A 22,901-nucleotide genomic window follows, 5' to 3' on the forward strand; every position below is an offset into this window, starting at 1 on the left:
GGGAAACGTCGGAGTGGCGAAATATCACCAGGGAGTCATACAGGGCTCTGTATTTTGACCCATCTTGTTTCTGATATTTATTTATTTATTTATTTATTTATATAAAAGAAGGTACATTGGTAACAGAGAACATAGAAATTAAGTTGATTTAACATTCTTGTAAAGTCACTAGCATGCATAGCGTTTTGGGCAAGTCCTTAAACTAACAGATAACTTTTTGATAATTCACAGTAAATTAACAAAAAATGTTTACAGGTACTTTACAGCTTTACTTTACAGGTACAGGTAATTTTAAGTAGAATAATTACAGTAAAATTGACAAAAAATGTTTACAGTTACATTGCAAGAAATTTTGACACAAAAGCAGAATAGAATAATACACAATAATAACAATACACAATAATGAACAAGGATTACTAGGTACATTGGGATAACATTTCATGGTTATACATTGGTTCACTGAAGCATAATATGAGGATCGTTTCAATGAATAATGCAGTAGAACATGCACTCAAAACTATGAAGATGAAATTAGGTACTTTTTGGATTTATTTTTGAATAAGGCAAAAGTTAGACAGTTTTTCAATTCATTAGGGAGTGAGTTCCATAGACTAGGTCCCTTTATTTGCATAGAGTGTTTACACAGATTAAGTTTGACTCTGGGGATATCAAAGAGATATTTATGCCTGGTGTGGAGAGTATGTGTTCTATTACATCTGTCTAGGAAGAGTTTCAGAACAGGGTTTGCATTTAAGAAAAGGGTTATATAAATGTAATTGACACAAGAGAATGTATGGAGTGAATTTATGTTTAGCATGTTTAGGGATTTAAACAGTTGACCTGTGTGTTGTCTGAAAGCAGAGTTTGTTATTGTCCTGATAGCAGATTTTTGCTGGGTGATGATGGGCTTGAGGTAGTTTGCAGAGGTTGAACCCCAAGCACAGATACCATAAGTAAGATAGGGATAGATAAGTGCATAATAGAGTGAGAGGAGAGCAGAGTACATAATATCTGATCTTAGAGAGTATACCAACTGTTTTAGAAACCTTTTTAGTTATGTGTTGTATGTGGGTGCTGAAGTTGAGTCTCTTGTCTAAGTATAGGCCAAGGAATTTTCCATCATTTTTATTGCTAATGTTTACATTATCTATCTGAAGTTGAATTGCATTTGATTTGTCTCCAAATAAGATGTAGTAGGTCTTTTCTGTTTAGTGTGAGTTTGTCGGTTGACATCCACAAGTGGACTTTTTTTAATTCATTGTTTACAACATTATTTAATATGAGTGGGTTGGAGTCAGAGTTGATGAGAGTAGTATCATCAGCAAACAATATAGGTTTAAGCATATTAGAGACATTAGGCAGATCATTGATGTATATAAGAAACAGGAGGGGTCCTAGAATGCTGCCCTGTGACACCCCTACGGTTAGTGGTAAAGTAGGAGAGGTTATATCATTGATGGCTACATATTGGTGTCTGTCACTAAGATAGGATCAGATATAGTTCAGGGCATGGCCATGGATTCCATAATGGGGAAGTTTAAGTAAGAGGTAGTTATGGTTAACAGTATCAAAAGCCTTTCTCAGGTCAATGAAGAGTCCAATCGGAAACTCACTTTTTTCAAGGGCTGAGTAGATTAAGTCAAGCAGACTAACAATTGCATCATTGGTACTCTTTTGGGAGCGGAAGCCAAACTGACAGGGACTTAGTATATCAAATTTTACGAGATAGGAGTAGAGCTGTTTGTAAATAATTTTTTCAAATATTTTCGATAATAAAGGTAGATTTGATATGGGTCTGTAATTATTTATGTCTGCCATGTTACCTCCTTTATGAACTGGCATTACTCTTCCTTTTTTAAGGATATCAGGAAAAGTATGACACTCTAGAGATTTATTGAACAGCAAAGCTATGGGTGGTGCAAGGGTATGGGAGGTACTCTTGTATACCATCGATGGTATTTCACTAATGTTCCCAGCTTTGGTTTTTAGTGAGTGATTGATGGACACAACATCTGTAGGTATATGTAAACAATCTTCCAGAAGGTATAGACTCATTGAGACTTCCTCTCAATGTTTGCTGATGCAAAAATTATGAAAAGAATCAAGACAGATGAAGATGCAAACTTCAGGATGACCTGGACAAACTGGAGGAATGGTCTAGAAAATGGTTACTAAAGTTTAACAAGAGTAAGAGTAAGGTAATTAAAGTAGGTAAAGGGAACAGGAGGTTGAACACAAGGGAGGTGAAATCCTCCAAACGTCAACTACAGAGAAAGATCTGGGGGGTTGATATCACATCGATCCTGTCCCCAGAAGCCCACATCAAAAGGATATCATCAGTGGCATATGCTAGAGTGGCCAACATAAGAAAGAAACTTTAGAAACTTGTGTAAGGAATCATTCAGAACCTTGTATACCACATATGTCAGACCAATCCTGGAGTTTGCAGCTCCAGCCTTGACTCCATACCTAGTTAAACACAAGACAAAGTTAGAGAAGATTGAGAGGTATGCCACCAGACTGGTCTCAGAACTGACAGGTATGAGCTACGAGGAAAGGCTACAGGAGCCAAACCTCATGTCCCTGGAAGACAGAAGTGTTAGGGAAGAAATGATCTCCACAAAATTGTCCTACAAAATTCTCAGGAATTGACAGGGTAGATAAAGACAAACTACTTAGTATGGGAGAAACACAAACAAGTGGACACAGGTGGAAACTGAGTACCCAAATATCACATTAGAATTTTTTCAGTGTCAGAGTTGTTAACAGATGGAATGCATTAGTCAGTGATGTGGTGGAGGTGACCTCCATACACACTTTCAAATGTAGATATGATTTTCAAATTGTAGACATGTAGATACCAGTCCAATAGAATCAGGAATCTGTAAAGCAGTTGATTGACAGTTGAGAGGCGGGACCAAAGAGCCGAAGCTCAACCCTCGCAAGCACAACTAGGTAAGTACAAAAGAACAAAATATCCAGCGAGTTAAGCCAACCACTCACAATCGGGGATTGTGGGTTCGATCCCCGTAGCAATACGAAGCAATTGGGCACGTTTTAGTGGTAGACGGTTGGAACAAGTTAAGTGAGAAGGTGGTGGAGGCCAAAACCGTCAGTAGTTTCAAAGCGTTATATGACAAAGAGTACTGGGAAGACGGGACACCACGAGCATAGCTCTCATCCTGTAACTACACTTAGGTAATTACATATGCAAGAATGATCACAAAAAAACACATGATTCTGCAATGCATAAGTATCCACTAGGAAAATGAATTTAAAATTCTAAACATTTTCGTGCTTAAACACATTATCAAAGAATACAGACTGAGAAGATGGGTTTGAGATTACAGTATATACCCCCACAACACCTGAGTAGATAAAGATCCATCGACTCTGAGATATAGTGACTTATCGAGGCACGACCAGACACAATATAAATTCAGTATAGACAGCATTTTAAGAAAGAAAGAATAAATACAGATTTTTAAATTGTGTTCAGACCTATCAATATGTAGAAAATTTTAGCCTCATAAACAAACATTAAAAAAGTCATTGTTTTGTTGTTTTGCAACTAGCAAACATCACTTTACGAGCAGTAGTAATTTTTATCCCAAATGTATGCAGTCTGCAATTTATTTTGTATTTTGATTAAACAGTGGCATTTTTTATTACATTAAACATATGCATTTTATTAAATTTAAACACTGCTAGTGTATTGAATGATACATGCTTATATCTAGGCATTCAATAATGTAGAATTACCATCCGTGACTGCTTAACAGTAGATGGTGGACCGCCTGCTAGTGACAAAGGGTCAGTCAGCATATGTAAGCATCACTTATTATTTTTAAATTAGGTTCACATTGTAAACAAATACAGTAGTGTAATATATTTAGATTTTGTGTTATTAGCATTAATTTAATCAAATCTGTCACATTTATATTAGCTCGATAACATGTATGTCGTTAGCGACCAAAGTCTACCTCTAGGGATTGCGTACCTTAAAAAATTGAATTTGTTCTGACATGACATAATTATAATCATCAATGCTAGATGCACCAATATTGGATTTGCTTGTGAAAGTTTAGTCAAAAATACCACTGATAATTACAGTACACTGTAGTTCACTATCAACCAGGGATGGATTAATGTTTTGTGAGTCTGGCATCAAACAGAGTTGTGGACCATATTTGAGATTTATTAGACCTCCATTTGGAAAACTTCACTCAGTATTTGTACTGTAATATATAATAACTTATTTATTCATGCACACACACATCACTTGAACACTTTCAGAGATATTGCATCCAATTTTTAATAAATACACATAAAATCAAAGTACAGTATAGCCTGAGGCATTTGCTTTCAAAATGTTTTAGGTCATGATGGTCCCTTTTTGAGAGTGGAGCCAGAAGCAGGAAATTTGATCATCTATTGCTACACCAGTATAGGAGGAATAAATGAAATGCTTATTCCTTCCCAAAGATAATTATTTTTCTCTCGGCAGCAGAATAAGTGTCACGATACTGTGGCTGGGGCAAATACTCAGTCAACCTACACATTAGAGAAGAGACTAAAGTATAATTTATTCTTCTCTAGTCTCTACTTTTGGCAGTAATTATATTGAAGCACTACTTGGATGTTTCCAGTTTATTAAAATATCTCACACAACTATAGAAATTTCTACGTTCACTTTTCCTTGTCTTTCACACGGATGAATTCTAATTCTACCTTTTCTTGTGTGTCCAGCTCAAGTACTCACTTTGTCTTTGTAACTGTCCCAGTTTAACCTTTCATTGTTGTGTTCAGTATTTTTAATTCTCATTGCAAGCAAGTAGCAACTGTCTCGCTAGCACGAAAATGTTCTTGTCATCTTATCATTGAGGCTGATGTTTTGGCCACTGTGCTCTGAATGTATGAAAAAGGCAAACATGTAATATTCGGCAGAAATGGCATTAGTCGCAGCATATGCTGTATGATGCCTGCATCTATATTTTTTTTGCTCCTACCGTCTGAAAGAATTCAAACAAGCATTAAACGTGAGGTTAATGGCATTAGTGTGAAGCATTTATGGAGTATCCTCTTTCCTAAAAAGATCAAGCTGTAACTTTTTAAATTTCAGAAAATTGAAGCAAATTCTACCATTTTTTTCAGTCTATTCTGTATAAAATTGAAAGAAGAGCTCTATTATGAAATTAATAACTGTCTGTTATTGTGATAGATTGTTTAAAGATTGGGAAATTCTAAATGTTGTAAATTTATTGAAGCAGTATAGAGAATTTAAAGGAAATCATTATAAGTGTAAACAGTAAAGGCAGTTGAACGACAGGTAGTCCTATAACTACAGACGAGTATACTAAAATGAACACAAGTTGTGGTGCTCTTGGGGTTGAGCTCTAGCTTTTGGCTCTTGTGTGGACCTTGTATACTACAAGACAGATGGAAATGTAATGGTATACAGGACGGTAGTTTCACTTCAACCCATCCTCCAAAAGCGATAATACAGTACAGTGCTTACAGCAACTGTTTGTGTAAATGTACACAAATGAACTGTTGCATCCACCAAAGTTCATATTATGTACTATTAATTTTGTAGACACACACACAAAAAAAAATCAAACCTAAACTTTCCTAGGCCTAACATAGCACATGTATGTACTAAATTAGGCCTAGCATTGCATATTTCGGCCTTAGGCAGGTTAGGTTGTGTAAAATCCTGGTTTGTGCCTCGGAGAGGCTGCGGGATCCAGTAAGTTCAGTAGAACTTCGGTTTCAACTCTTTTTAACCCTGTTGTAGCTCAGTCGATTAAGGCAGTGTCTGGGATGCTCCCGGATGCAGGTTCAAATCCTCGTCATGGCCCTTGTGGATTTGTTCATTGGATACATCACGTTAGTGTGATTTCTGTGTGTAGTGTAGGTTAGGTTCTTTAGCTAAATTTCCATTTTTTCCTATACCATTTGGGCTAAACTGATAATAAAAAACATTAACTTTTTGTGTGTCCAGCAGTCCATATATGTTTTTGATGAAATAGTTGCTGTAAGTATTATACTGTAATTGTTAGAGGATGGCCTTCATTTCTTGTATTGTAGAAATTCATTTAAGATAATATAGTACATTCACAAGTAATTACAATACAGTTTGCAGATGAGTACAGTAGTGAGACACATAAAACAAAGATCATAATTAATTTTAGCCTTCAGTTTATAGTCTTCTAACATACAGTAGTTCATTTTAACTTAGTTATAAATATTCTGTACCGATTGAAGTACCTGTATGCTCAACTCTGATAGCCATTCAAGTAGCGCAGTAGTATAGATATACAGTATTGATAGAGAAGTACGATACCTTCAAATATTTCCGTATTTGCTTTTATAGGATAGATAAGAAATGAGAAGTATGAGTTGTGTAGCACTTGCCTTGCTGCAGCAGTACTGTACTTTACTTACTCAACGTTTGCTTCAGTACACTTTGTTATGGTATGCATCCAGATACCCGCACTACCGTTCTCATGGCTGCTATCAGATAAGCTTGTATTATTTGCAACATTATTTCAAATTTAGTGTGAAACTATTCATTAGTTGCAAGAATAATGATTGAATGACTATAATGACTGCAGTGCTTAAAGTGGGTAGATATTTAATGTTAACTGATTTGTCTTAAGCTTGCTGCAATAAATAAATATAGGTAGGCCTACTAGGCTGTGACAGCATTATGAGGTAATGTAGAATGAGCTTAGGAAAAGCTCATTCTATACTTTTAATGCAAAAGCATTAAAAGTATAGGACTTCCTAGTAGAAAGGTTTAGATATTGCACAAATTCAAAGCTAATATGATCATTAAGTTTAGGGTGGAACTTACTACACTTTTTGGCTCCCAGTTCATAAATTAGCTCCTGACATGGCTTAACAGCCACAGATGATTGTCTTCTAAAGGAGAAGTATAATCATTCCTCTTAGCTACTCTGCTAGTTTAACTAGCAAGCAGTATGGTAAAATATTAAGATTCCTTTTTACAATAGAAAATAGACCTGATTCACGTGTTGCACCAGACGTGGCCCATGTGGTACACCACACGGACCAGGTTTATAATGTTCCACATGAACGTTATAGTGTGAACATGTGTTGAGTGCATGGGTACAATAGGGCCTTCGTCTTTGAACACTATAGTGTGAACATAGGCAGAGTGCATGAATACAACAGGGTCTTCGTCTTTGAACATTATAGTGTGAACATGGGTTGAGTGCATGGATACAACAGGGCCTTTGTCTTTGAACATTATAGTGTGAACACGGGTTGAGTGCATGCGTACAACAGGGCCTTCATCTTTGAACACTATAGTGTGAACACGGGTTGAGTGCATGATCTTCGATTGTTTCATGATATTAGTGTTTTAATGTAGCTTTTGCCTTTAAGGATAGAGTGGCCTTTTAAAACAGTCTCAGTAAAGTAAGTTTGTGATACGATATTTACTTGATATATATTTATATATATATATATATATATATTATATATTGTTGTATTATATTTTATTGATGTATTTAATACTTTGACATATGTTTAAAGTGAAGTCTTTCCTTTATTCTTTATGGACATAAATGAAGGAAACGTAATGAAACATTTTTTAATGTATTCTTATCAAAATCACTCCAATTTACTTTATAAGTGTTGTTTAACAGTAAATATACAATTTTATTCCAATTCTCCAGATTTCCTTCTTATGGTGTAGAAATATTATCAGTGGTTTTTAATTCATCATAATGTAGATTGACAATTTATTCTTATACATAGCAATTATTATCATGACTTATTCTAAGCCTTATCGCATCAGTAATTTTAAGTCAATAATGATAATTATAATAATAACAATAATGATTATTTATAACAAAATTTTAGGTTAATGCAGGTAATTCTTACATAAGCTAATGTAGAATACTGTTCATTTGTCAGTGGATAAACTATCCTTGTGTGTCGAGGTTAAACGTATTAGAGAAACACGTCACCATATATGTTGTTTAGATCTCAGCTTGATGAAAGTGATGACGGTGCGTGTTGGAAGTGTGCGAGTGGTTCAGGCATGTGGATGTCCTAAAACTAGATATTCAATACAGTATTTCAGCAGTTTTTTTTTTTTTTTACCATTTTGCACATTTTTGGTAATTTTTTGGAGAGAATTTAATAGCAAATATGGTAGGTCAACTGTAGTTGTTATTTAACTGCATAACGCATTACCATAATAACTATGCTATTTTGATTAGAAGTCGAATGTGCCATCTATATAATGAAACTTCCTTAACTTCCGTATAAGCAACCATGTTTCCAGTTAGAAATTTTATGCAGATATAAATTAACTATTTTATTGACATGTAAAATATTCAGCTTTCACTCTCCTTAAGCCAAAATATGCATCTTTTTTTCTTACAAATTTTTTTGTCTCATAATGAGGTACAGAATTAATATATTATCTGTCCTCCCACCTAATATGTTGCATTTTTGATCATAATTAACAAATACATTAAATATGTGATATACTCTACAGTACAGTACTAGTAAAAATTAAAGCACCGTAAAATTTACGTTTCCTATGCATTGACCTCGATAGGATAGGTGGGTTGCTTGGGTTCGTATGTTTCTGGTTAGGCCAAACTGTTGCACTTTCTACAGAGTGGCACACGAAGAGAATAGGGGGTGTAATATATGACCTCCTTCACAGGTAATTCCGACTTTGAAAACAATGAGGCAGCACCAAGTTCACCCACCAGTCAGCTGTTACAAGAATACGAAATGCACCTGCGTAATACTCTGGCGAAAGGCATGGATGCGGAGAGCTACAGCCTTCACACCTTCGAGGCACTTCTCACACAGAGCATGGAAAACCTGGGTAAGATTTTAATGAATTTCTATGTAGTAATCACTTATCTAGTCTGTAAGAAAAGATCATACGTTGCTTTTGAAAAACAATGCATTCCTTAACAAAATTTCAAAGCCATTTTTACTGGCTAAGGTTACTAGGTTTAATATCTGCAAAATTAAAGATTACGTTAGTATAGCAAAACTTTTATACAACTTTGTTTTCTAGATGGTTTATTATTATTATTGTAGATTGTTTTTATGTTAACTTAACAAAAAGCATTAAAATACTACATGCTAAAGTAAGAAGTTATCATTGAACATACCAATGGAAGGAAGGACTGATGCAACTTTGCCCAATTTTGTTGTTTAACCCATTTAACTGCAACGTATAGTAATCAATGTGGCATGTAGGGAAGGCGGGGCACCTTCTGCTAAGTTGATAATATAAATAGGCCTACACTCAAGTCATTCCATCATAAGATCACACCTCAAACATTTATACTTGTATATATCTGGAAATGAATTTCCATATATATTTTCAGTTGTATGATTGTTCAGCTAATATTGCAGTTCTTCATTACTGACCTGTACACTGTGTACTATATACAACGTATACTATACATACTATATAGTATGTTCTGCACTATAGATTTTTACAGTATGGCCCATAATATACGTACTGTATAGTATGTCATTTAGTATACACACTAAACAGTGTCTCCTGTAGTATCCACACTGAACATTAACATTAATTCTACCATTTCTGGATTCAGCCAGTTTTTGTTTTTTTCTGAGCACATTCATATTGGGTATAAAATAGCTTAATTATAGTTTTTATGTTTTGTGAAGATTAAAGGTATGTTTGATAAAGTATTTCAAAATACTTCATATGTATATTCAGTTCTTCAATATACATTTCAATACAATAGTTATCTTTAGTCAAATATGGGGAGCAATTCTGTATTTTAACTTGTAGTGGAAATTTATAAGACTTCAAAAACAGATTGCAGGATTTTTATGCAAGAGAGAGAGAATTCCTCCTTAGACAATTCATCTTCTATGAATGTGAAATTTTGAGACAAAATGTTACATAAATTTGTCAGGGGCATAATATTTTGATTATACAATATCAATACACAGTACGTGCAGTAGAGTATTGTACATTGGTATGGGCAATGGTAAGAAAGCATTAATTGTTAATAAACTTTGATCTAAAGCCATAGTTTCACTGGCATGAAAATAGAAAATAAAAATATTCCATCTATAAATTGGTTACTGATACACTATAGTGTTTTTACAAGAGAAGAATCCATATTATCAATGACAAAGTTGATAGTCTACTAGAGATAGTATGCATTGGAGTTTTAGTAAGCTTTTGCTCATCAAGCTCTGCTTTCCCGACCCAAATTCTATATCATATTGAGATTATTGAAATGGAGTTCATCCAAATTGAGTCAGTGTGTTGTGGTAATTGCAATGTTTCTTCACTATGAGATCATGGTTATGTATTTGTATTTTGTAGAATTTTGTCTTGATGTGCACAGATCTTGTCACTGGCATTGTGGGTGTGAATTACTATTCTGCCGCTTCTTATGAGATCTGTAGATTGCCCTGCGGCAGCACTGTAAATACTAAAATATATGCTAACTGACCGATGTGACTACCCTCTGCTATAGCCAGTATTTATTATATGTTTGTGGTAATGATTTGAAGTATTATTAAACACCAGTAGAGTAGTAATACAGTTGTTTTGAGAGGCTATTCTAAAGCAAATATTTAAATAGAAATTACTCAATGAAGAGGTGCATATATTATTTGTTTCCAATTTAGATAAATATTAATTGCTACTTCCCTTCCCACCCCATCATGCTAATCTTTCGGTTTTATCGAGTATCAATAATAATTCCAAACTTTTCAGATATTGTTTTGCATAGAGGTTTATATTTCAACATTTTTGAAGAATGCATTTAATTGGGCTTTATTTCATTTAAAGCTTGAAAATCTTGCTAGTTTAGCTCCTTGGGCATATAAAATCTTAATACAACATAATTTTATATATCTACTGTACAGTACATGTACATTTTAAAATATTACAACAGTTGTTGTATCACTGAAGGAATGCTATTTTATTTTATTTTTTGGAATTATATCACCAATTCCACCTAACTGGAGGCGTGATCTGATCAGTCAGATTATATTTAAGATGAAAAATATATTATGTTCGATAAGTAGTGTTTTTCAAAATTGTTAACATACAATATGAAGTTTTGAATTTTTGTAGTGTATTTTTAAGTGATTATTTTTACCTTTTACAGGATTTTTTGCACTTTTTTGCGCTTTTTGTAAATGACCCCCTCCCCCTTTTTTGGCACATTTTTTGTTTTGTGCACCTCTAAGCATGTGGACCTAAATTATCAGCTTAAAGTTGTATTTGAGAGTTGATAAGGCCACCCCACTTGTGGACTTGGTTCTCTTAGCTTGTATCTGGCCATGTCTGGCTGGTGTTGTATGCCAGTGTCACATGTCTGTCACTCCAGTCGTCCCGTCCTCATAGACTCAATGGCCAGTCTTACATGACAAGCTGCAAGTAATTTGTGTCAACATTACAGTCGTAAACATGCTTCTATGAAGGTGTTGCATGGTTGTGACTAATATTCCTTATATTTAATGTTGGCAAAAACATTGTCATATCTTTTTTCAGTTACTTGCTACTAGAGCAGATTATTCAGCATTAAAAAGTGATAGATATGTGTACAAAATAAAATACTCATCCTCTTGATGAGGATGGCGTGTGAAATGAGTTTTACCGTATAATATTAAGACAATGTTATGAGAAAACTGAAATTCAAGATTTCATATTGATGAACAATTCATTCAAATATTAAAGACGCAATTATTTCTAAACTTCGTATATGCAAGAACCAGATAGAAAGATGCTCAGTTCGTTGTATTAATAAGCTAAGATAACCATTTCGTGTTACAGTCAGTTCTTGGTTATCGTATTAGACTATGTTGGCAGAGTGCGGTGCTTCAAATATGGTTAGTTAAATGGGTAATCTGCTCCGGTGGCGAATTGAAAATAACAATAACATGGTTCTGAAATAAAATTGACCTAGTAATTAATGTGTTATGAATATGGATAAAGACCTAAAGGAGGCAGCGTGACCATTTGGATAAAATTACTGTTAATAAATGTGTTTAAAGTTGGTATTCAGAATGTTTGTGAATGTTTGTATTTTTGTGTGTGTGTGTGTAATTACTCAAGTGTAGTTACAAGCTGAAAGAAACACTTATGGTGCTCTGTCTTTCCAAATTTTTTATCACATGACATTTTGAAGTTCCTAATGGTTTTGGCATACAGTATCCACTTATTTAACCTGTTCCATCCATCTACTACTCTATTTGGAAAAGAGAATTTATATCTTTGAAGAGAATTTGGTATCTTTGCTTAATTTGAAATCGTGATTACTTGTTCTCAATGTTATGGATTTCAATATTTCCTATTTATCAATTTTATTGTTCCTATTACAATTTTTAATATCGTGATCATATCACTTCATTTCTTTTGTCTAAAGACTTTTCGAATACATAGCTCGTCTTTTAAGTTCAGAAACCATTTAGCTTCGTGTATTTACACCTTTTCTATTTTTATTTATTTTTAATATGTGAACATCATTCAAATTCCTGGTACTGTATATTTTAATACAGGTCTTACGTACAGTATTTTATAAACAACATTTTAAGCTTTTCTTGTCATGTTTTTTAATGGCAATTATGAAATTGTCCAGAGTAGTATAAGTTCCTTTTTTTTCTTTGAAGTCAAAGGTTTGTTTGACTATTCCTAAGGTTTGGTTGTCTTATTTTTATCTTTACTGCAGCTCTTTACTTTTGTTGTTAGCAAAAGGGAACTGCAGTAAAGGAAACACTTTCAATGATTGGTGGATCCTAACTCCTAGGTTAGGATCAATCTGCTACATGGTGGTGTTGTTGAAATGATAGTTGTGATGTGCATTGTTATGCCCCACATGTCCCAATTGGTTTGTTGTTGTCTAAATTCATAAGAAATTTGTGTATAATGTCTTTAAGCACATCCATATGCTCCGAGCTATGCTCCAAATTCTGTAGTGTGTAATATCGTAAAAACCTCACTTTGTTAGAGCTGGGTTTGAAGCTGTTCATTTGAGCTTTGCACATTTCCTCTTTTTGCCTTCATGTTTCTGTTAACAATTCCTAATTTTTGGATTTTATCCTCTACATACACTTTATTTTTAATTAATTAATTAGTCACAACTCTTAAGAAGCATCACATCTAGCATCATAAAGTAGTAACATACTGCTGTGGAAGATTTGCTTGAGTGTGGTGGTGTTGGTTCCCCAAGATACTATGTAGTGTGTAAGATATATTGAGTGGAAGAGTGTAAATTTTGAATAACTTAAGATTTCTGTTCCTATATGGTACTACTCCCTTTCAATATATGTGCTATTGCCTCCTCCCACCCCATGACAGTGGACAGTAGAATAACAATGATGGTGATAATTAATTGTTGAAAAGAGCACAAAATGATGACAATGATGTAGCGAAACAGAAAGTATAGAGTAGTCGTTATTGACAACGGTGTTTTGCTTGTGTTTAATACAATAGTAGCTATGGAAATCATTGTTGCTTAATCCAATATGACTATTACTGGACCTTCAGTGGCTGTTTGTTAAATTCTGATACCTCTTTGGGAATTGTGTGTAAATGATGACTTAAGAAATTTTTAACTTAAGAATTTTTGTTACGGTTGTATTTGTTCACTAATGGAGGGCTTTGCTGATGGTTATATGATGAGCTACCTCATTTCAAATTTGCTCCTAAATAAATCATTAAACCAAATTATCATACCCAAATATAGTACTATGTAACCTAACCTAACCTTGAACCAACCCAAAACAAACCAAACCCAGTGTAACCCAACCTAACTTAAACTGGAAGACCAATAAAGCATGTCTTGCTGGAAGGAGCAAATGGAATTTGGGGCGACTTGTAATGCATAATCTGGTGGTACGAGTAGACTTGTTAGGAAGACAAATGTTAAAAATGAGAGAAGAATGAAGACAAGAGTCTTAGGAATATGAAGAAAAGTGTAAGGTAGACCATTGTTGGTAAGATACACAAGCATAGACAAGAGTGATGGAACATTGATAAGAATGTTAGTAAGATAGAAAAGAGTAAAGAAAATTTTGTTAGAAAGATTTACTTTAATATATTACCACTGTCTCTATAGGTTTAAGTAGTTGGGACAAAAAGCCAGTGGCTTGTGGAAGGTCTCCCCAGTCTTTAGGATTTGTATACGTAGTTTTCAAGATGTAGCTATAACTGTAGCACAGCCTTTGCCTTTACCTGTGTGGTCCTGTAGCACAGAGGTCTGCATCCTCGACTCACATTGGAGGATATCGGGTTTGATCCCCAGGTAGGACAGAAATATATTGGGTACATATCTTTTCACCTGATACCTCTTCTCCAAGCAGTAATAGGTACCCAGGGGTTTGGCAACCATTGTAGGTTACATCCTGGAAGGTCAGTAATTGATCCTGGGGGACATCAGTAAGCCTAAGTACTGTAAAGGCTTCTTTCCCCCAAGAATAGGAAATAATTCCATTGGTTTATTACCCTGTCAATGAAGAAGTGTCTCATACTGTCCTTAATAGTGGGTGGATGATCTTGTACGAGTCATTTTCAACTTTTTAAAGAGGCGGTCTATATTAGAGTCTTTTAACGTGTTCTGTTTTTATGTATGTTTTTGTTGAACTTATTAAGTCTTTGTTCTTGGCTATGCTTAACTAGCAATTTATATCCATAAGAAAAGAATGTTTCATGACAGAAACCCAGCTGCAGCTATTGGAATCTTTGTACAAATGTGCATACTGGTTTATGTCATCAGCATATGAAGCTGATTCTTCTCATTTGTATATTGTGAAATTAAGACTTCTGAGATAATCAGTTGGAAACATGAGGAGGATTTAAAGCTACGCACTGGGTACCTCCCCAGGCACGCTCATTGATACATCACAGTCATGTGGTTTCTTTGTGCGTAAGACCTCTGTCATTGCACATCTTGGATTACATAAATTCATTACACACCCATTCAACATTTTCTGGGTTACAAAGCCACAATGCAAGAGAGTATAGGAGATACTTTTTCTCCCAAAGGGTAATAAACCTGTGAAACAGTACCTCTCAAAGCTCTAAAAGCCAGGTTACTGCTACAGTTCAAACTGCATCCGGAAATGTTCACAAGTACAATGCAATAGTTTTTATAAATTAAAAAAATACCTAGAAGTGGTATGTAGTGTGGTGAAGGAAGAGGAGCTCTGTGTGAAATAGACCATATGAATAGTATAGTATCTGTCAATATCTGACTCCATGGTCCCTATTGAGAGTGTCTCATTTTTGTACGGATGACCACCAGCAGAATCTTTCCCAAGCAATTTTTAGTAGATGGCTGCCTTTAGAGTTTTGTCTTGGTATTTTTGAAGGGATGGTTGTTTATAGAATCTTCCTCAGCAGACACCTGTAGAAAATTTCCAGGTATTTTCAAGTACAATACCACCTATAGAATCTCTGCATATTTAGGGGATGGTCACCTGCTGAAAATTCAGCAAATATTTTTGAGGGAATAGTTGCCAGTAGAATCTGCATATATTGTGAGGGGATGGTCACTTGTGTCATTATTCCCAAACATAGTGCAGGGAATTGAATTCGTAGAATTACCCAAAACTACCTAAAATATTTTGGAAGTACAGTTGTTAAATAAAGAAGGAATATAACATATTTTCTTCCAATAATAATGGTAATAAATATAAAACATAAATAAGCATAATTTTTTGTTAGAAATAAGCTTATTTTATAATGATAGTGCACAACAAATAGGTGGCAGGGTGGTGCCAAAGGCAGTAAACAATGTGAGTGCTTTATTTACTTCCTTGGTATCACCCGCCACTATTTTCATTTTATTTAATTAAAAAACAAGTTTATTTCCAAGTGAAATATGTTCATTTATGTTCCATATTCATTAAAAATACGGTTATTTCAATAAGAAAATTTGTTAAATTTCTTATTTACCTTTGTTCTTATATGTTTTGGTTAATCTAAGGTTATTTTGGGTAATTCTCAAGAGATAGTACAACTACATTCACATGACATTTTTATAAGGATGGTTGTGTTGAAAATCTTACCTAGACTGAACAAATCCACAAGGGCCGTGACGAGGACTCGAACCTGCGTCGGGGAGTATCCCAGAGACCTTACCTAGACTCTTTTTGAGGGTATGTTGGCCTGTAGAGTCTTCCCCAGATATGTCTTAGGGTATGGTTGCCTTTAGAATTGTCAATAGGTTTTTGAGGGGGTGCTATGGGATATACATTAAAGAGAGAGACAGACATATTGTACAGCATTCATATCTTAAGATAAGTTTCATAATGATCTAATGTTCTCAATGAGAAGGTTAAGTCACTTAAACTCATCCTCTTACTGTAGAAATGGGTGCTATTTTTTAGCCATTTTTTCCCGTTCTTTTCCTTCACTGTTCATCTTAATCAAATTGGGAAATTGGGTGATGGTGGTGGTGATTCAAAACAAGAAAATCTTAATTTGACTTGAAGGGCTTCCAGATCCAGCTATTTACAGCTAAACTGCTATTGATATGTTTATTAATTTTTACTTATGGCAATTAATATTGGGTACAATAAAATTCAATGCACCTTCAGCAGTTTAATCCCTGTAATGGTGTTCACCTCAAATAAGGTCTCAAATAATGCATGAGGGATCTTTGACAAGCTGCTGGTCCCATCAAGGCCACTAAAGATGATGGGTCCACAGGTAAATTCTGATTATAAGACAAACTGGCCCTTTCTTACCTCACAGCAGGTGTTTGCTGGGGGGTTAAATTACATGTGCAGTACTTTTCCAGTTGGGTGTTACTTTTCGTTCAGCATGTCCTACCCGCATGTCTGGAATGTCAGCCAATAAGTGTTCAGGGAAATTAAGACCCTATTCATTGTTTAGAAGGATTCATTTTGTTTAATTTGGTTAAGAATATGATATATATTCTGTTTAATATAAATGTTTTATTTTTAGAGAATTGCAACATTGTACAGACTCATTCACACATGATGAATATCTTTCATATTTAGAATGTTTTTTGTCATTACTGTTTAAGTACATAATAATTATAGAGTTTATGTAATATGTATTAGTACTGTGTCTGTGCTGTGTGGTCCTGCATTGCCACACATTTATTTGTTTAATTCTTTTAAGGGAATTTCCCTATTCTAGGGTTGTATTTTTTAAAGCATTACATCATGATCTTGTACTGTTTATGGGAAGATCTATGAATAGACAGCTTTAGAGTAAGTGAAATTTGATCTGTAAAAAGATAATCAATGAAGAATGCTTAAAAAAAAAAATGTTGGCAGCATAGAATTTTTGAAAATTTCTTTGACTGTTTTGTTTTTTTAAATAATATACTAAGGTGGTATTATAGAATTTAGTTCAATTACTTCAATATATTGATAGAAGGCACAGCAATCAGTTTATTTTCTGTATTATTTGCATATTATTAATTTTTACACCCAGTAGTGTTTAGTAATGTGTATAAAACTCATCAGACAAAATGGGGGGACCCTACACAAGCCCCGGGCTTCCTGTCCCCAGCGAGGCCACTAGAGACGGTGGCCAACAGGTAAATACAGGTAAATACTGGACAGCTTTCTTTTTGATGCCTGAATTATTTCCTTTGAAAATACCTTCCTGGAAAGGATGGTTGCCCATTAAAAATCTATCCCACCCATTTAAGTAATCCTAACGTTTTACAGAACTCATGCAAGCAAATTTAAATTATTCACCTCATTCTTTATACTGGTTTGGTATCATATAACTGAAGCAAGTCATTAATCCCCAGCACTGGAGGTTACCTTAGCTTGCATTGACAAGTGAGAGAGAAGAAGGAAGAAAGCAGGAATAGACAAACTGCATGTAAGGAAAATAGGAAAGATGAGGAATGGAATAGATAACATCCTATAAAAGGATATTGTAGAGATAACTAGAAATGACAAAACTCCAGCTGGTACAGTTGTGTGAATATGGTTTAAGAAAGAACTTAATTTAGTAATGGTAATGTCTTCTCACGGACATAATAACATAGGATAAAACCCACACTTGTGTATTAGTGTTTTGTCAAGGTCTGAGCGTGTGGCTAGGACGAGACTTACATCTCAACGTTTAATCAGTTGATTAGATGTTGAGCTGTAAGTCTCGTCCTAGCAACACACTCAGACCTTGACAAAGCACTCAGGAGAGTGTGATAATTCCTTACATAAATATCACAAATACACAAGTGTGGATACACACAGAAATCACAATAGCGTGATATATCAAATGAACAAATCCACAAGATCCGTGATGTCCACAACCATGTTGTGGCGCAGTCGACTAAGACGCCTCTGGGATCATCTCAGACGTAGGTTCGAACCCTCATCACCGCCTTTGTGGATTTGTATGCAAGTGTGGGGTTTTATCCAAAGAACTTAATTTTAACTTCTCATTTTCTGCACTCCATCCCTGCTCAAATATATTTCAGCCCTTCCCTACCCATTGCCTTTCCTTCACAACCCATCGTTGGGATGAAAGAAGACAAGCCCTAGTGACCCAGTATTGGTCTTGACCCAATATTCTATTCTTTCCTTATCTCCTTCACCTTGTTACCAATCATGTGGTCAGTGCAAGTGAAAGAATTAAACAGAATTGAATGTAATCAAATGCTTCTGTCTGGGGAAGCTTTCGTGGTTAATAGCCACACTTGACATAGCTTCACACTTGTCACATCAGACCTTGGAATCCTTAGTAGCCTACAGGACACCAGAGGCCAAAACCTTGCCCTCCTTACAGTGGTGCATGGAGCAGGGCATTCATCATCATCCTCACTGAAGAAACAAACTCTCAGAAAGAAAGTGAAGGAAAAAAAAGGACAATTGTAAGGTTCACAGAAAGTAAGCAAATCATGCAGCAAATGACTTGGTAAACGATCCACCCAGTAATTAGGGTATACTCCCTTCCCCCCTAGTAACAGGTGGCCACTGCCAGGTGACAGTATCATATGGGAGCTGCTGGGTTCCCATGTCAATATCCTCAGTCTGAAACCTTACGAAAGACATACCAATGCATCTGGTAGTGAGGGAGGGTTCAGGGAGCCATTGAGGCCACCACAAAGATACATTTCATTACATTCTCAATTCAGGTTTTCTGGAGGGACTGAACAGTGGCTCCCTTTAGCTAACCTCCGTGAAAAGATGAGAAAAACCGGACTCACCGAGAAAAGGGAGAGCATAGAACAAACCCCCAAGGGAAAATGCCAGGATGGGAAACCTTACCCAGGGCAACACAAGCTCGTCAGAGACGAGGAACACCAGTGACTGGGTAGTGAGCCAATATGACCTTAATATGCATCCAGAACCTCTGAGTCCCGATATCAGCCCAAAACATTTTAGACATTCTTTGTACAGCAGTCAAAGCTGCAAATTTATGAACATCATGGGTCTGAGGGTAGATGCAGGCTAGCTAGATTTGATGATACCATGGACAACCTGATGCAAATAAACCTTGTAACAGAGGACCAAGGACACTAGATTAACATTCCCCTCCTCCGCAAAGCAGCCTGGGTTGTGCACAAGTAGTGACGAACAGTCACAACCAGACAAGACAAACAAAAGAACCCCTTTGAAAGCCAACTGTCTCATTCTTTGCCAGAAAATGAGGTGAAGGCTGTAGTTAAAGAAACTGTCCACAAGGGCTGAAAAAACAAAAACACTGCTTCTGGAGGAGATCTTGAAGCGTCCCAATTCTTCAATGAGAAGAGAGGGCCAACAAACACAAACCTTTGAAAAGGTAATCATGGACCAAAGAGGTGACAAAGAACTGAAAAGGGAAGGGAATTATCAGGAGAAAGTGTCAAGCAATTATGACCATATAGCACTTTGAAACGAACTGAAAAAACAAAAGATAAACCAACACCCTATTGAGAGACGGAGTTGGCTCAGGCGGTGAATGTGTAGGACTGGGGTGAGAAAATAAAAGAGACAACTTATGAAACTGTGCCTCTCCAACACCAACACTCAGGTTGTCTGTTTTGCTTCACTTCCTTGCTAGGGGTTTGTTTCTTCAGTGAGAGTGATCAGGATTCCCATGCACCCTGTGTGCCTTTGTTTGGGGGCCAGATTTTGGCCTCTGATCTCTGGTAGGCTATTAAGGACTCCTAGGGCTGATATGACCTACATGTGTGGAGCTGTCTCAGTGCATCTAGTAACAGAGAGCCACTGTTCGGCCCCCCCCCCTCTAGAAATACTGTATGTGAAAGAGTGTCATCTTCACTTCTGTGGATATGATTCTGTGAGAAACAGGTACGTGTGTCTTTATGTGAAGTTTAGCACTCTTTACAATACTGTATACATGTAATACATCATCAGTGGTTTAAGTTGAATTCATGGCATGTACTGTGTATGCTTTATGAATGTACATTTTCCCATTATATAAAAGATTTAGTAACAATGATAGTAGTTGTTTATTTAAGTAATTGTAACTAGTGTAATAAATCATTAATACATTAAAAGACTAAAATTAAATATGTATAGTAACTCACATCAGTTAGCAATTAAAATTGCTGTTTGCCATACTTTTTTTGGTTTCTGTTAGTAATATGTAACTAACATGTGTATTTTGTGTGGGTTTCTTAGAAGGTAAATCATAATAACTGATAACACCGGAGTAGTGAAAGGTGTTGCTTTAAGTACTCTTGGTTTTGCGGGTATGAAAGGTGTCAACTCTCGTGGTTATAGTTTTAGAAGAAATAGTGTGAAGGTCAGTTGGACTGTAAACTGACGAACATCTTGCGATGCATCACCATGTGAGAGTTTCCCTACTAGGATGCACACACACACCCAAGATGACTCAGTTGGAGAGACAATTAAGTGAGACGTCTGGATATCCACTTGGAAGGAATTTTTTTTTTTTTAATATTTATTTATTTACTTATTTATTTATATACAAGAAGGTACAATGGGGGTTAAGAGAGTACATTGAAATGATGTTGATTTTACATTCTTGTAAAGTCACTAGCACGCATAGCGTTTCGGGAATCTTAAATAAAAAAAAATTCTATTTGGATTTGAGCCAAAACATACGAGAAATGTAAGGAATTGAAATAGGCTACGGTATTAGAATTTGAGTGGACATAATAAACTACAGTACTGGTCTATGTTTCAAGTGAAAATATGCTATTTTAAAGGTTGCAATCATATAAAAATATAATTTAGAAGATTACTTGGACATATTCTCAAACTAATTACAGTACTATTCTTCATTGTTGATTTGCTAATAATCACCTAGTTTCTTCATGAATATATTTTTATGTATTTTGATGATTTTCAGCATTTATTTTGCTGCCTGTGTACTGTATGTACATTATGGAAAGACAAGGCTCAGTCTCTTCACACATTTCTGTGACTAGCAATGTAAAACATGTGTTATTTATTTGTTGCTTATTCTGAAGCTTTAGAAATAATCAGGAAAATGTTAAAATATTGCTTTTGAACGTGTTTATGCATATAATTACACTCATGCTCAACAACAATCTCTGTTGTTTCAATCAATTCAGCAGTCCCTGTGACACAGTAATAAAGCACTCGCCTGGCGCTTGGCAAGCGCTTTGGCCTGGGTTCGTATCCGGGCCGAGAAGGATTGACTGGCATGTATACCGGTATTCTTAACTATAGCCTCTGTTTACCCAGCAGTGAATGGGTACCTGGTTGTTAAACGATATGGCAGGTCGTATTCTGGGGAAAATTTTGAATTAAGGACCTGCCCTAAATGCTATGCATACTAGTGGCTTTACAAGAATGTAAGAACTCTTGTGATATATAATATAAAATAATACAGTACTGTACATAGAAAATAGTCTGAATATGCCATCCCATTGTGAAAGGGAAGAGAAACCTGCAGCAATGACAAAGGACATAAAAATGAAATGTGTGATGATGTAGCAAATAAAATGGATGAAGAAAACAAAAAGAAAATGGGGAGGACATAAAATAGAAAATGGATGAAGACACCAAAATTAAAATAGGTGAGGATATTAATAAGAAAATGAGTGAGAAAATAGAAATCAAATTGAGTATATATATTACAAATATAAATGTGTTTTAGAGTGGTTGTTGAGAGAGGCACATAAATTGGCTGCCCAAGAATGATAATGAAAAAGAAATGCCATACAGAGATCATTTATATATTAAAAAAAAGATGAGTGAAAGCAAGGTTGAATGAGAAGTAATATATGTAAAGGATCAATACTCAAAGGAAGAAATTGATGGAAATTACGGAAGATTGTGCTGTGTGTAGTTTCCTTATTGAATAGTAGAAATATAGCAACTCCATTTTTGGGCAGGTTGTGTTGCCTTACTAAATGCTGTAGTAGCAAAAGACTTAAGATGAACTAGACATCTAGACAGTGATGATATCAACCTGACATTAATGAAACTGTACAATGAAGTCACAAGAACATGATGGATCTGTGAGAAAATATTGTTGCCATGTGATAGGAGTGAACTCCTATCCCGGGATTCAGTTGGTTGCGTTTACCTTGGGAATCCAGGGCCAAGTGAGCCTTTTTGGTGGTTTTAATATAAACCGTCATCAGTGGACGATGACAGACCAATGTTAAAGGAATCAAAAATGCCCACTGGAGAATGAGTTCGATCCTATCCTACAGCCTCGATGTTTTCTTATGAAATTATTATTTGGGCCTTATTATATTTTCAAATGAATTTGTACCGACAGTCTTAATTTATTACTTTATTCAAAAGGACAGAGATAGCTTGCTTAATGTATACCGGTATTTGTTTGTGATATTGAAACCGTGTTAATGGAAATATTGATAACACAATTTTTTAATTTTGATACAACATCTGCTATCTAATCTTCAATTAAATTTAATGTTATTAAAGGTACAAATAATAAAGTG

The 22,901-nt window shown here is 35.3% G+C and overlaps 1 protein-coding gene across 16 annotated transcripts in view; it reads left to right on the forward strand.

The window, feature by feature from the left end:
- The window catches only part of sif (still life), a 541,039-nt gene that overhangs the window by 179,291 nt on the left and 338,847 nt on the right, over nucleotides 1-22,901 (forward strand). For 12 of the 16 annotated variants that reach the window (XM_069313365.1, XM_069313368.1, XM_069313371.1 and 9 more), the window contains 2 exons: nucleotides 8,711-8,878; nucleotides 17,500-17,583. In XM_069313365.1, coding sequence (XP_069169466.1) covers nucleotides 8,711-8,878; nucleotides 17,500-17,583 — 252 coding nt within the window. The remainder of the gene's footprint in view (nucleotides 1-8,710; nucleotides 8,879-17,499; nucleotides 17,584-22,901) is intronic. The other 4 variants (XM_069313374.1, XM_069313369.1, XM_069313376.1 and 1 more) reach the window with 1 other exon arrangement.

The sequence above is a fragment of the Procambarus clarkii genome, chromosome 75 (assembly GCF_040958095.1).
Source record: "Procambarus clarkii isolate CNS0578487 chromosome 75, FALCON_Pclarkii_2.0, whole genome shotgun sequence".
Lineage (NCBI taxonomy): Eukaryota > Metazoa > Arthropoda > Malacostraca > Decapoda > Cambaridae > Procambarus > Procambarus clarkii.